Here is a 14,168-nt window from a genome sequence, read left to right as displayed (position 1 = left end):
TTTCTGCTTTGGGGTTTGATTCGCGTCTCTGTGTGTTTACCAGGAATCACCCAAAGAACATGAATCGCATCTTCATGCAGGGAGGGGTAAATCCATTATAGAATGGTAACACTAGCAGTTTTGTAAACTTATGGTAATTACTTTGTCAAGCTAATAAGCACCGACACATTGTTGCAGCACAGTGTCAGTGTTAAAACAGTTTTAATTGTGACAGTTACATTGACATTCATGTTTTATGTTTTGTAGAAATCAGAGTGCTTGTATCTTCTTCGTTCATCGTATAAATATCACTGCCATACAGCATAACACTTTCACAAATGTTTTGTAGAGAGCACTCTTTGTACGAAAGGAGACCCCCTTCCTAGTTAGGTGAGGCTACAATTCCCTAAACTTCTTCCATCCATTTCTCTTTCTAGCTGTGGAACTAGCCTCTGCTAGTTGATGACGATGAATGGTAGATTGTGATGAAGCCATTAATGACTAAAAATCGTACGGTAGAGCCTCAGTATGACTGACTAATAGGGGGAAAGCTTGGTCCAATAAAGCCAAAAATCGGTTATATCCGATGGTCCCCTCCAAGGTGGGATTTCAAGCACCTGTATAAAAAATAAGTGAGTACAATGGTGTATTCGAGTACTCAAAATGAAGACCATACCCATTTTACACTAATTTGGCCCATAATTTTGTCTTTTGCAGTTTATTTCACATCCTTGTCATTACACCTCTTCATGAAACACATGTATTGTTCCCCATTTAACGGACATTGTTTGTTATAGCCGATGGAAGTCCAATGACTTCATAGTGTCCTTTAAATCTGATATCCAGTGTGTTGAGCTACATTAAAATGAGGTTTTATTATATTGTTATCATGAAGTCTCCTCAGCCATAAGAAGTCTAGATAGTACAGTGTATGGTTTACTCAGGTATCAAATGCAGCAAAGCAGGAAGACAGCAAGGAGACCAGTGGCATCAATATATCCCGGGTGATGGAGATCATGAAGGAAGAGGACCACATTGACAAGAAACTGCATGCTGAGAAACTTAAACAGATGAACAGGTAAGAAATGTAACGTACATAACCGGGCATAGAAGTAATTTGAAATGATTTTTTGAGGAATTATTTTACTGTTTAGTCACAGTTGTAAGGTATATTGTCCAGTTATTCACAAATGGTTTTGGTTGATCATTAATTTCTGCTAGAAATAATTTGTGTTCTTGTTATCTTGGATGATTCTACTTTGTATGTACACAAAAAAAAAAAAAAAAAAAAAAAAAAAAAACATGGAAGGGAAAAGGAGAGTGAAAGAGAACAGGCCCCTACATAAGAGAGGGTACTGAGGGTGTGTGTACACACATTTTCCTGTCATGCTTCCCCATCTTCTCTGTATGGATTAGACACACTTCTACATGTTAGCTCGTGTAACTCAGAAATGGTTTGTTGTCATTGTTGTCATCCTTAAATTGATGTAATGTAAAATACAAGAAAAAAATGGCAGCCATAAAACCACAATACAGTATATTTTGTCTTCCAGTGATGAGTATCAGATTAATTCTGCAGTGTTTTCATATGAATAGCTGAGATTCATTTTGTTTCATTTATAAAGGCTTCAGCATGTTTGCATGTGTTGGCCTTGGTCACCTACTGGTGGCTGTCCATGCTGCTCCATTTTCAGCAGTCTCCCAATTCAGTGTCTTACCCCTGAGGTTCCACACTGGAATGTCATTCCAGGTTCTTTTTCAGCCTGCCTCTTGCAACCCTACCCTCAGCATTCATACCTCTAACCCTCCACATTCAGTTGTCATCGACTCGTCTCAATATGCCCAACCATCTCAATCTACCTCTGCTCATCACAACACTAATGCAGTCAAGTCCCATCCTTCCTCTCAGATCTTTAGTTGCAGTCCTAACCCCCCCAGGCCTCTCATTCAAGGATACACTACACATCCATCTAATCATTATCCTGTCTGTATGTTTGAGCCTACAAATATCCATTTCCTTTACTGCCCAGGTCTCACTATTGTCCAGCATTACACATCTAATATATGCTACATATAAGGACCCCTTATCTTGGAAAGAGAGTCCTCTTTGTCAGGAGAGAGAACAGCTCTGAACTTCCTCCAACCACTTCTTACCCTAGCCACAGAGCCAGCTCCAGCCCCACTTCCAACACATAACAGGGTCCCCAAATAACAAAACTCCTTTACACAGTGAAGACTCTTTCTGGCAAGATCAATCCTTTCATTCATCTCAGTCTCTGCATGGTTTCCCTGACACACCTCATGAACGAAATTATCAGTATTTCGCAGCTTACCTCTAATACTGGTACATCTCTTATGCACCCTCTTATCACAAACACTGCTCAAGACGGAGTTAATTCCCACACCCCTATGACAAACTGCACATGGCCACACTTCCTTTTGCTTTAACAATACCACCACCAGCCTTAGATATCATCAGTTATGTTTTATGCACGATTACTCTGAAACCCCTGTACCCATTCCATCTTTCCATGTCCTAAATCATTCCTCCACCTCCTTTTCATGCTCCTCAAGCAACACCAAGACATCAGCATGCAACATTTCCCATGGGAGTCCATTACTGAAGTCATGTGAGAGAGCTTCAAGCTCCATAATAAATAATAAGGAGCTCAAGACTGACTCCTGATACTTACCAACATTCACGGAAAACTCATCACTGATATCTCCATTCACTCTCTCATGGGTGCGAGCCAGACACGGGGTAATAGTAATATGTAATAGTAATAGACTGTTACAAGATTTTTAGAGTAATAGTAAATGTAATAGATTAAAAATCATAGCTGTAATAATAATAGTAATAGCAGTAGAAGACAAAGTTATAGATAATAGTATTTTACTTTCCTATTACAGACACTTATTTAGTCTTCATGTGTCATCAGAATAAATTATATATGCAGTGTCAGCCTATCTCCCACAGCAACAATAAAAGACAGCGCTGTCTGGCAACTGCATCTCCCACAACAACTATAACCAACTAAAAGTTACATAACACACCCAGAATTAATGCACAGAGCTAGTGATATCACTGCATTATGTATATATATTGCCAAATGTAAATAAGATAAGAAATTATGAATAAACAGTACCTCACTGGCCAATGGCTATATACAGTCCTTGAAATTGTAGTGATCTCCTTGAAACATATCAATACTGGTTGCCTTTTGTCATATAAAATAACCCTCTCACCTTAGACCTTAGTTATCTTTTGGCTACTCTCAATGATGCAGGTACACCACAGGAGACCATGCAAAATGGAAAGTGACCTTCTAGCCATCAAATGATCGAGACATACTTGTGCATTACGTGGGACAGCTTCCCAACAATAATGAAAATGATAACCATTTTCAGTTTAAATAACTTCTGTTATTGCAAATAATATATTAATAGTAATAGTTTCCTGTAAGCCAAGAAACCATTTACTATGCTGGGTGGTAACCATATAACCAAACCATGTGTGCTCCCTACGTGTCAGCAAGTGGGTTGGTGGAGAGTTAGTGCCCCTCCCCGTAAAACAAATAACTCAAAGGCAAATGGCCACCCCTTGCGGGATTGTGGCATCAGACAATAGATAGATAGATAGTAATAGATGACCAAGTATTAGTAATAGTAACATAATAGATAACCACTAAAGTAATAGTAATATAATAGAGAACAGTTGAAAGTAATGGTAATAGAAACCCAGTAATAGACCCCATGTCTGGTGTGAGCACCCTTGTACCCTGCCCTAACCACTCTTACCAGCCATACCAGCCACTCCTTGATCCCAAGCATTCTTACTGTACACTTCACCACCTCCTTAGGAATTCTGTCAAAGGCCGTGTTCAGAGAGACAGAAACAAAGTATAGCTCCCCCTTTCTTCCTATATGTATTTCCTGAAGCTGTTGGACAATAAATATGGCACCAGTGGTCCCTTTGCCAGGCCTAAATCCAAACTGCATCTCAATCACTGTTTCCCTTATACATTCCAGGACACACTCCATAGTGAACAGAGAAAAATATGAATAGCAGAGTGAACTGAGAAGCATGGGAAGTGTTCACAAAGAAATTTCAGCACATTTTGCTGTATGTGCTTTAAGAGAATTGCATAGTCATGTGGAATGTGAGAGGTATGAATGAGGAGAACAAGAAGAACGGAAGTGGTGAACGTGTTCAAGAATGCGAGATACGCTTGATGGTATTTTGTGAAACAGAGATGAAAGGGTGTGAAGTGGAGGAGTGGGAGGGTGTGAAATATATAAGATCAGGCATGAATGGACGATGAAGATGCAAGGAGGGAGTTGCTTTGTTGATGAATGATGTGTGGCAGAGTGGAATGAAAGACTACAAATGTGTCAGCTCGAGATGTATGTATGTCAGCGTCAAATTTGAGAAGGTGCAAGCGGGAGTGATTGTAGTGTATGCACCGTGTGATGACAGAAGTGAGAGAGAGAAAGACAGGTTTTGGGATGAGCAGGGTGAAGCAGTGGGAGAAATGCCCAGGAGATATAAGGTGATTGTAATGGGCAATATGAATAGAAGAGTAGGCACTGGTCCTGAGAAAGACATAATAGGTTGTAATGGAGTACCAGGAGAAAATGGTAATGGGAACCGACTGAAGGATATGGGTCAGGAAAGGAGATTGTGCATTTGTAACTCGTATTTCAAACACAGAGATGCACATAAATATCCAGTACATGGTATAGAGGGAATGGGGATCATGTTGAAAGGAGCATGATTGATTACATGCTCATAGAGAGGACGATGCTGGGAATGGTTGCTGATACGAGGGCCGTGACAGGACAATGTGGAGGTCTGTCAACTTATATATTGATTGTGGTAGGATACTTATAGACAGAGTTAGAGAAAGAACAGAGAAATTAGTTGGAGAAGAATAGGGAGGCTTTAGGAAGGGAAGAGGTTGTGTAGATCAGATATTCATTCTTAGATCTTTAGTGGAAAAGTTTCTAGAGAAGGGAAAGAAGTTGTATGCGGCTTTCATGGATTTGGAGAAAGCATATGACAGGGTGGATAGACAAGGATTGTGGAAAGTGTTAAGAATATATGGAGTAGATGGGAAGTTGTTGAATGCAGTGAAGAGTATGTACGATGGTGCGAAGGCTGCAGTGCGTGTGGATGGTGAACTAAGTGAATTTATCTCTTTGAAAGTTGGTTTGAAACAGGGATGTGTCATGTCTCCATGGTTGTTCAATCTGTACATGGATGGGGTAATAAAAGAGGTACAAGGTAGGGTAGTGGATGTTGGAGTGGCCCTGGTGAGAGAGGATAGTGTTTGGAAACTCCCTGTACTGTTGTTTGCAGATGATACTGTGTTGTTGAGTGAAGACGAAGGGGAGCTGCAAGGCTTGGTGGATGAGTTTGACAGAGTGTGTAAGAAACGGAACCTAAAGGTGAATGTAGGGAAGAGTAAAGTGATGGTCTTTGAGAGAGGTGAAGTTAGTGAATGTACAGCGAGGTTGGATGGTGAGGAATTGGAAAATGTGAGTACGTTTAAGTATTTGGGTAGTGTGATGAGTAAGGATGGAGGTTTGGAGGGTGAAGTGCTTGAAAGGGTACAGCAGGGAAGAAAGGTTGCTGGTTCCTTGAAAGCAGTGATAAGAAAAAGGGAAGTGAGCATGGAAGTGAAAAAGTTACTACATGACAGTATTGTGATACCAACTCTAACGTACGGAAGTGAAGCTTGGACATTGTTGGAAGGACACAAGTCAAGAGTGAGAGCAGTGGAAATGAGTTATTTAAGAGGAGCCTGTGGAGTCACATGGAGAGAGAGGCTGACGAATGAGGATATAAAGGAGCGTTGTGGTGTGGATGTGGATGTGATAGGAAGCGTTATGAGGAACACACTGAGGTGGTTTGGCCATGTGGAGAGGATGGAGGGTGAAAGACTGACGAAGAGAGTGTATGTGAGTGAGGTGGAGGGGGGAAGAGGGAGGGGGAGGCCAAGGATGAGATGGAGGGATGGGGTGGAGAGGTATATGAGAGAGGGGGGTGTGAGTTGGGAGCAGGGCAGTGAAATGGCGGGGGACAGGGCGACTTGGAGGCGATTTGTTTGTGGCCACCCCAAACGGGATTGAGGCGTCTGGCAATAGATAGATAGATAGGTATGCAAGATCAAGCTGAGAGGAGTGAGGTGGACCTGGAGTGAGAGGAGCAGTCAGGGAGGAAGGCTGGAAGTCGAGAAGCTGAGGATCAGAGAAATGACAGATGAATACAGGACCAAAGTATGGGAGGAGTTGGAATCAGTGGATTGGAATGAAATGGATCTGGACGGCTTGTGGAATGCATATGGGGATTTCTTAGTTAGGAATGCTAAAGCAGTGTGTGGTGTGGCAAGACTAACAACAAAGAAGAAAGGTACAGCATGATGGGATGAAAAGGTTAAGAAAGCAGTGGAGGAAAAGAGGAAGAAGTGGTTAGAGTGTTTACAGAACAGGTGTTCAGTTGAAATAAGAAATGAATATATTGAGAGCAGGAAGCATGTAAAGAGGCTAGTGAAGAGGAAAAAGGAGGAGGTAAATGATGATCTAGGAAGAAAAATGAATGCAAACTACTGTGAAAATAGGAAGTTATGCTGGAATGAGGTGCAGAAATGTAGAAGTGACTGCAGAAAGAAATGTGAAAGGGCGAAGGTTGTAAGTGTTAGATTAACCCATGGGGTTGAAGGAAGGACCAGATGGAAAGAATATTTTGAAAGCCTGATGAATGGGAATAGGGAGAGCAGAGTGGCTGTAAACATGATTGGTTTGGGGGGTGTGCAGAGAAGGAATGCAATGTTAGGAAACCGGACACTTGCACAAGTGAGGAATGCCGTGAAGTGGCTGAAAAACAGTAAAGCAGCTGGGGTTGATGAGGTATATGCTGAGATGATTAAGTGTAGTGCAGAGAGCGGGATGAAGTGCTTGTTGGAGGTATGTATGAAGGCATGGATGAGTGAAACTGTGCCAGCAGAATGGGAAAGGGCTGTGATTGTACCCCTGTACAAAAATAAAAGTGAGCAAAGTGAGTGCAAGAATTATCATGACATAAGCTTATTCAGTGTGGTAGGGAAGGTATATGGAAGAATTATTATAGAGATTGTATGAGAGATATTAGAAGTTCTAGTGAGTATGAACAGGGTGGCTTTAGGAGTGGCAGAGGATGTGTGAATCAAATATTTGCAGTGAGACAGATAGTGGAGAAGGCTTGTGAGAAGAATTACAAGGTGTTTATGGCATTTACGGATCAGGAAAACGCATACAACAAAGTAGACAGAATGATTGTGGAAGGTTTTGCGCATGTACGGTGTAGATGTTAAGCTGCTAGGTGCCGTCAAGAGTTTTTATGATGCTAGTGAGGCATGTGTAAGGGTAAATGGGCATCTAAGTGAATGGTTCAGGATCAGTGTGGGCATGCAACAAGGTTGTGTGATGTACCCATGATTGTTCAATGTACATATGACTGGGGTGATGAGAAAAGTAAAAACACAAGTAATGGAGAGAGTGATGGCGTTGGTTATGAATGGTGATGGATGGAATATCTCAGATTTGTTGTATGCTGATGATGCAGTGCTACTTGCAAGTACTGGACAAGAACTTGTTACACAAGTGCAGAGTTTTACTGATGTCTGTGAGCACCGTGCCTTGAGAGTAAACGTAGAAAAAAGTCAAGTGATTGTAATCGAGAGAGAAGGTGACTCCCAGTGTGATGTTACAGTGAATGGTGAGAGACTGGAATTGGTGAGAGATTTCAAATACCTGGGTACAGTGATAGAAAAGAGAGGAAAATGTGCAGAAGAAGTGGAAATTAGAGTGACACAAGGAAGGAAAGTAGCTGGTGCCATGAAGGCCTTGATAACAAACAGAGGCTTGAGTGTTGCAGCTGCACGAGGCTTACATGAAGGAGTGTTAGTGCCAACTTTAACATATGGATGTGAGACTGTGGTGTGGCATGAAAATGAAAAGTCAAGAGTGAGAGCAGTGATGGGACTGCCGAGGAATGTATGTTTAGTACAGAGAGTGGATAGGATACTAAATAATGTGATTGATGACAGATGCAGAGTCTGTGGACACCAGAATTAAAGAGATTGTACTGATATGGTATGGTCATGTGGAGAGACTGGATAACAATAGAGTGGTGAAAAAGGTATATCTGAGCAAATTTGATGGAGGGAGGTGGTGAGGTAAGCCAAGGAGAAGGTGGAGGGATATGATGGATCAGTGTGTGAGGAAGAGATGTATAAGAGTCAGTGAGGTTAGGGAACTGACAAGAGATCAAGCTGGCTGGATGAATGTTGTGAGGAGAAGTGCATGATCAGGCATTTGGCATCCCATTTTACTGTGACAGCATCTGGATTGACTCTATCAGGTACTTTTATGTAAAGCTACAGAATGTGGTGAAGGTTTTTGGCATATCAGATAGAGCCAGAATGGAAGTGTGGTGAGTGAATGGAGTGGGGAAACTTGGGTTGTCTGGATGCAACTACTCCTCACCCTGCCCTAGGGTGGGAAAGGAGGTCTGGATGATTATGATTATGATGAGGCTATATTTTAATATTTCAGATTGAAAAAGAGGAAGCAAAAGGAGAACAACAAAAAGAAGGGTGAGGAAAATGAAGAGGAGGAGGAGGAGGAATATAGTGGTGAAGAAAGTGAAGATGACACCACCCAGGCCTTTATAGATGACTTACCGGACCCAGATAAACATTATGGTCCCGAGAAGAATGGAGGCGAGAGCGATGAAGAGGAAGAAGAGGAAAGAAGTGAGGAAGAGGAGAGCATCCCAGATTATGACAGTGATGATAAAGGAAGTATATCTGAAGAAGAGGTTACAGTTAGGTAAGGATGTTTAGTATGAGGAGAAAATACAAACTGTTTTAGTACTCACACTTATTTTTTCCCCTTTCCTTTTTCCTGGATCCTACTTCTCCCCATCTTTAATTGTGGAAAAAATTTGTGAATGGTGATGATAATGATGTGTGAGGTCTTACTTATCCAGCGCTACCTTTCACATGTAAAGCATTCATTTCTGAAAACTTTCTTCTGTTGAAATCAGTGCTCTTCCTTGTCACCAGATCATATTGGACATCCTCTTTGTCTAATCTTTGCCTTAACTAAAGTATAAATTTCATTGGTTCACCCCATGTGATACCCTCATATGACTCGTATGGGTAAGCTCTGCAGACCAAGGATGTCATTTATTTTTATTCTTGCTGCTATTGCTGTACATGATTTTATTCAGCTGAAGAAAGCACTGTGTTAGTGAAAACGTTAATGAAGAATATAGTTAATCTTTCTAGTTTCAGCAGTCTTTCCTCAGTAGAATGAATCATCTGAAGACAATCATCTGACTGAAGGGATTTGAAAATAATCATCTGGCTGAAGTAGCTAAACAGTCCTATGGATGTGATGACAGATTGCTTGCCTTTTAAGTATATAATGCAAGTAGTCTTATATCTCCAGACACACAGTCAGGAAATGAGATATGTCTCCTTCCCAGTTGAAGTCTTCTGTTACCTGTAGTTCCACTTATCTCATGTGGAACAGGAAGCAAGTTAACCCTTTCATTCCAGTGATGTCTTTTTCATTTTAACCCAGCAGATATAAGATGATTTTATTCAACAGTTTCATTCAACTGTAGTGGTAAAGGGATAAGACTGTACCTAACCTCCCAGTTGTACAGTTATATCAGTAGCTAACTAGTCTTCAGGAATCAGCAAGAATAGCTAAAGAGTGTATTACCAGATACAAGGCATTAAGTATAGTAGTATAGGTGATCCTCAGTGCTACTCAGATCTTACTTATTATTAGCTTTTAATTGCATGTATTTTTGTATTATTTGAGCAGGAGTAATTGCTAAGTATATTCTAAGGTGACAGTGGTTATTGTGTGTGTTTTCAGCAGAAACCATATATTTACAATTTATTATAATCATCCTCACCCTTCTCTAGAGTGGGAAAGGAGGTCTGTATGATGATGATGATGATGATGATGAGTGGGAAAGGAGGTCTGTATGATGATGATTGATGATTGATGATGATGATGATGATGATGATGGTGGTGGTGGTGGTGGTGGTGGCGGTGGCGGTGGCGGTGGTGGCGGCGGCAGCGGCGGTGGTGGTTGATGATGATTGATGATAATGATGATTGATGATGCATTACCGGTCAGCTAGAATCAGTCCAAGAACTATCACATCTCTGGGAAGAACAGGATACCAAACCCTTGTCATACACTCCTCCATATAAAATTCTTTCAGCCAACTCAGTTCAGACAGTTCCTTGGTCTTATAAACCTCCATACCTTGTTTTCACACACTTGTTTATCACATCTGCTATCCACCTTGACCATAATGCCTTCCCTCACCCTCAAACTCACTCAGATACATCCTTTTCACCAAGTTTGTGCCCATGCTCTTCAGATACCCATACTATTTCAATGCACTCTCATTGATTGGTGTCCACATGCTTCATTACTCCAGATCTTTCAAGGATCACATTATTCCTTATGCTGACCACTTGCCACAGTCTGCACACATTCCTCGATAAGCCCCATTTCCACTTTTTTTTTTTTTTTTTTTTTTTTTTTTTTTTTCCCACCGGTCTCACACCCATAGGCTAATTTGGATTTGAAACTTGAGTTATTTTACACAGTGTATTGGTGGCATTAAATTCACTTTCACTTTGTCATCTTATTTACTCCACTTTCATTGAATTTTAACATGGCCTTGTTCAGTAAATATATTTCCTTCCTTATTGAATCCAACTACTTGCATTACAGCATTCTGCCCCATTCATTGTTATACACCCCTGTAGTCAGGAGTTAACTATATTATTTATCCAATTACACCCTTACCATATTACTCATTCATGTCTCCACCTGCAGTATACCTAAGCTACTTATATAATATTCACCCCAATGTGTACTATGAAATAGATAGACTATGCGAAGGGTAAACTCAAAGTTCGTCACCAGAGTTATTCTTTACTGTGACTAGATGTAATGCAATCTGACCCTGGATGACGACCTGGTATGAACTGCCTGAGAGCTGGGCGTGCTCCCAACCCTAGCTTTCAAAAGATGCTACATAATCAAAATCCAAGCAGTGGCGGCACCTAAGGCTGCAAAATCAGTCACGTAGCCCATCTCACAGCTACACATTGTTATGCATAGCTACATATTACCCACATTAATATTTACATAAGAATAAACAAGGTTAACAAATATGTAATGTCCCGTTAATAAGAGTTATTAGTAATGAGTTCATATTATCTGTATGCTCATTTGAAAAAGAAATTAGCTCAGTGACATCTCTCATGACCATTTGTATTATATTTTCATATTGCAAGTTTAGATCATTAACTTTTTTTTTTTTTTTTGACCATCCATATAGCTTTACAGATTTATGAAAGCATATATCGGTAGATGATGCTCTAGGTAGTAAAACTGGTATTATGGAGGAAATTAAGTGTACACATGAATTGGGTGTTACTGTATTTCACCAGATAAGAAGCCTATGATCCACCACTTTAGGTATAATCAGCGTCATAGCTGCCACACTGCAGGTTCAGTAAGAGTTTGGCACTGGAACCTTCTTCTCATACTTTTAATGCCTGGGAAAAGTCGTAAAGCTTTATTCATGACCCTGCCATAACAATTTCAGCAGTTTTCAGTAAGTGCACTGCTGTATTACATTTATTGCAAGTGCTTCTCTAGTAATTAGCTGGTAGTTAACCATGCATTCATGCATGCTTATGGACGTGCACACAAACAGGCAGGGGTGCACCCGGGGGGGACCACTGGGCCCAGGCCCCCCCCCTTAGCTCTCTGGATCCTTTAAAAAAATTTATATACTGTATATTTATTTTGGTAACAGCAAAACATGAAAAATTGGCAAGTACAAACAAAGAGTAACACATGAGCCAGGAGCCCCCTGACTCTAAACCTGCATATGACCTCCCCGTAATTTTCGGATTACCTAACCTCACCTCACTATGGGCCCCCCCCTTAGAAAATTCCTGGGTGCTCCCCTGCACACACACACACACACACACACACACACACACACACACACACACACACTTTAAGCAGAATTTTGTTCTCTGTATTCTAACCTTCACATTCTCTCACCAGTGGCAAGAGGCGTGCCAAGGATCGTGCACGAGAGGCTAAGCGAGCACGACTGGCCCAAAGCAACACCCTGGAGAACCTGCCTGTTGACGAGCAAGAGCAGCTGGCTCTCTTCCTCCTCGGAGGACAAAGATAGCTACTTCTCACCTCTGGAGTGATGAAGGCCAGTGTTATGTGTTGGAGGACTGAACTATGTTGTCATCCCAGAGAGTTTTCTTGTATCTTTAGTGTGTGCTTTGTTGAATAGCAGGTTAAACTGACTTACAAATATAGTCATATATATCCTCATCATCATACAGACATAATTTTTTTCCACCTGAGGGTGGAGTGAAGCTGAGTCCAGAAATCAGAGAAAATATGCCTACTGAAATGGGGCCAGAGACTCATAAGCTGTATTAAATTTCAAGTGATATATGTAACTTGAAGTGGAAAGGAAGGCAATGTGTTGTGCAAGGTTATGCACACAATCTGTTATTCCTCAGGAAACTGACTTCAGTCACACATCTGAAGAATATGATTGTAATCTGCATAAATAAGTAGTCTGAGTGAATTATGGAGATTGTTATCTTTAGTGTGCTACACTGCCCCCAAAATATATATATATTGCATAACTACGAGGTCTGTTCAGAAAGTATCTGAGTTTAGGCTCTAAAAAAATAAATAGCTAACTTGTTGAGCTAGGACATTAATTCCCCTCAAAGTAGGCCCCTTCTGACTTGACACACGTAGCCCAGTGTTGTTTCCACTGTTTGAAACATTTTTGAAAGTTGGTTTTCAGTATTGCCTGCAGGTGCTTCGTTGCATTCATCATTATCTCTTCATTTGTCTTAAATTGGGAACCCTTCTGTGAAGTTTTGAGCTTCAGGAATAACTAAAAGTCACACACAGCCATGTCTGGTTAGTAGGGAGCCTGCTGGACCTGCAGGATGTTGTGCTTGGCCAAAAATTATGTCTGGTGAGTAGGGCGCCTGCTGGACCTGCAGGATGTTGTGCTTGGCCAAAAATTATTGATTCAGTTGAGAAGAATGGGCAGGGGCATTGTCATGGTGCAGCTTCCAACTTGCCACTATCCAAAGGTCTGGTCTCTTCCGCCAAACTGCGTCTCGAAGACAATGGATAATGTCGAGGTAGTAATGTTCATTGACAGTCTGACCTTCTGGTGTATATTCTTGGTGCACAACTCTGTGGTAGTTGAAAAAAACTGTCAGCATATGAGTGCACTTCATCTTGCTATGGACCTGTTGTGCTTTTTTTGGCTGAGGTGACCCTGCATGCTTCCACTGGGATGACTGTGCTTTGGTTTCTGGGTTGTACCCATACACCCAAGTCTTATCTCCAGTGATAACAGTCATCAGAATTTCTGGATCACAATTTACACACTCCAACTTGTCGTGAGCAACGTTCATCCGAGAGAAGAGATCATGACGAATGTGATGAAGCACCTGCATGAGATATCAAAAATCGACTTTGAAAAATGCTTCAGGCAGTGGAAAGAGCCCTGGGCTACATGTGTGAAGTCATAAGGGTGCTACTATGAGGGGGATTAGTGTCCTAGCTCAACAATTAGGTATTTATTTTTTTTAGAGCCTAAAGTCGAATAGTTTCTGAACAGACCTCATACAGTTCAAAGCAAAATTTGTGATTTTGTAAAGAAGCATGCTATGGCCATATTAACCCCATCACTAAGAGAAGGTCTCCTTTAAGGTGTGTAAATTCATATGGTAATAGCAAGAACAAACTACATCCTCTCACTATAGTGGAGAAGAATGTTTCTACAGTAATCCTCTGATTACAAAAAGTCTCACTCAAGCTGCATCAAGTTATCTAGAAAAGCCAAAATACAGCAATTCTCAAATTGAATTTGTATTAATAGTACAGTAGTAGACCAACTCCAGTCTGTCTAGCTGAGCAGATCATCAACCACAAGCAAGCATTTGCATGCAGTGAACCAACATTCCCTTGTGGTGGACAGCGCTTTGCTACGAGGCTCAGGGAATAGCTTGGAGGTTTTTTTCCTGGATGGATGCCA

General features: G+C 41.1%; 1 protein-coding gene across 1 annotated transcript in view; it reads left to right on the top strand.

Moving 5' to 3' along the window:
• LOC145414270 (putative ATP-dependent RNA helicase DDX10) overlaps positions 1–12,321 on the top strand; it is a 90,375-nt gene extending 78,054 nt beyond the window's left edge. Inside the window, exons 12-14 of the mRNA XM_080283875.1 lie at positions 924–1,057; positions 8,575–8,850; positions 12,143–12,321. Of these exons, the coding sequence (XP_080140001.1) occupies positions 924–1,057; positions 8,575–8,850; positions 12,143–12,275 (543 nt within the window). The 3' untranslated portion in view covers positions 12,276–12,321. The remainder of the gene's footprint in view (positions 1–923; positions 1,058–8,574; positions 8,851–12,142) is intronic.
• The last annotated feature ends 1,847 nt before the right edge of the window (positions 12,322–14,168 follow it).

The sequence above is a fragment of the Coenobita brevimanus genome, chromosome 98, assembly GCF_032717465.1.
Source record: "Coenobita brevimanus isolate Jiangsu-jjx chromosome 98, ASM3271746v2, whole genome shotgun sequence".
Taxonomy (NCBI): Eukaryota; Metazoa; Arthropoda; class Malacostraca; order Decapoda; family Coenobitidae; genus Coenobita; species Coenobita brevimanus.
This window is presented reverse-complemented; position numbering and strand designations above follow the sequence as displayed.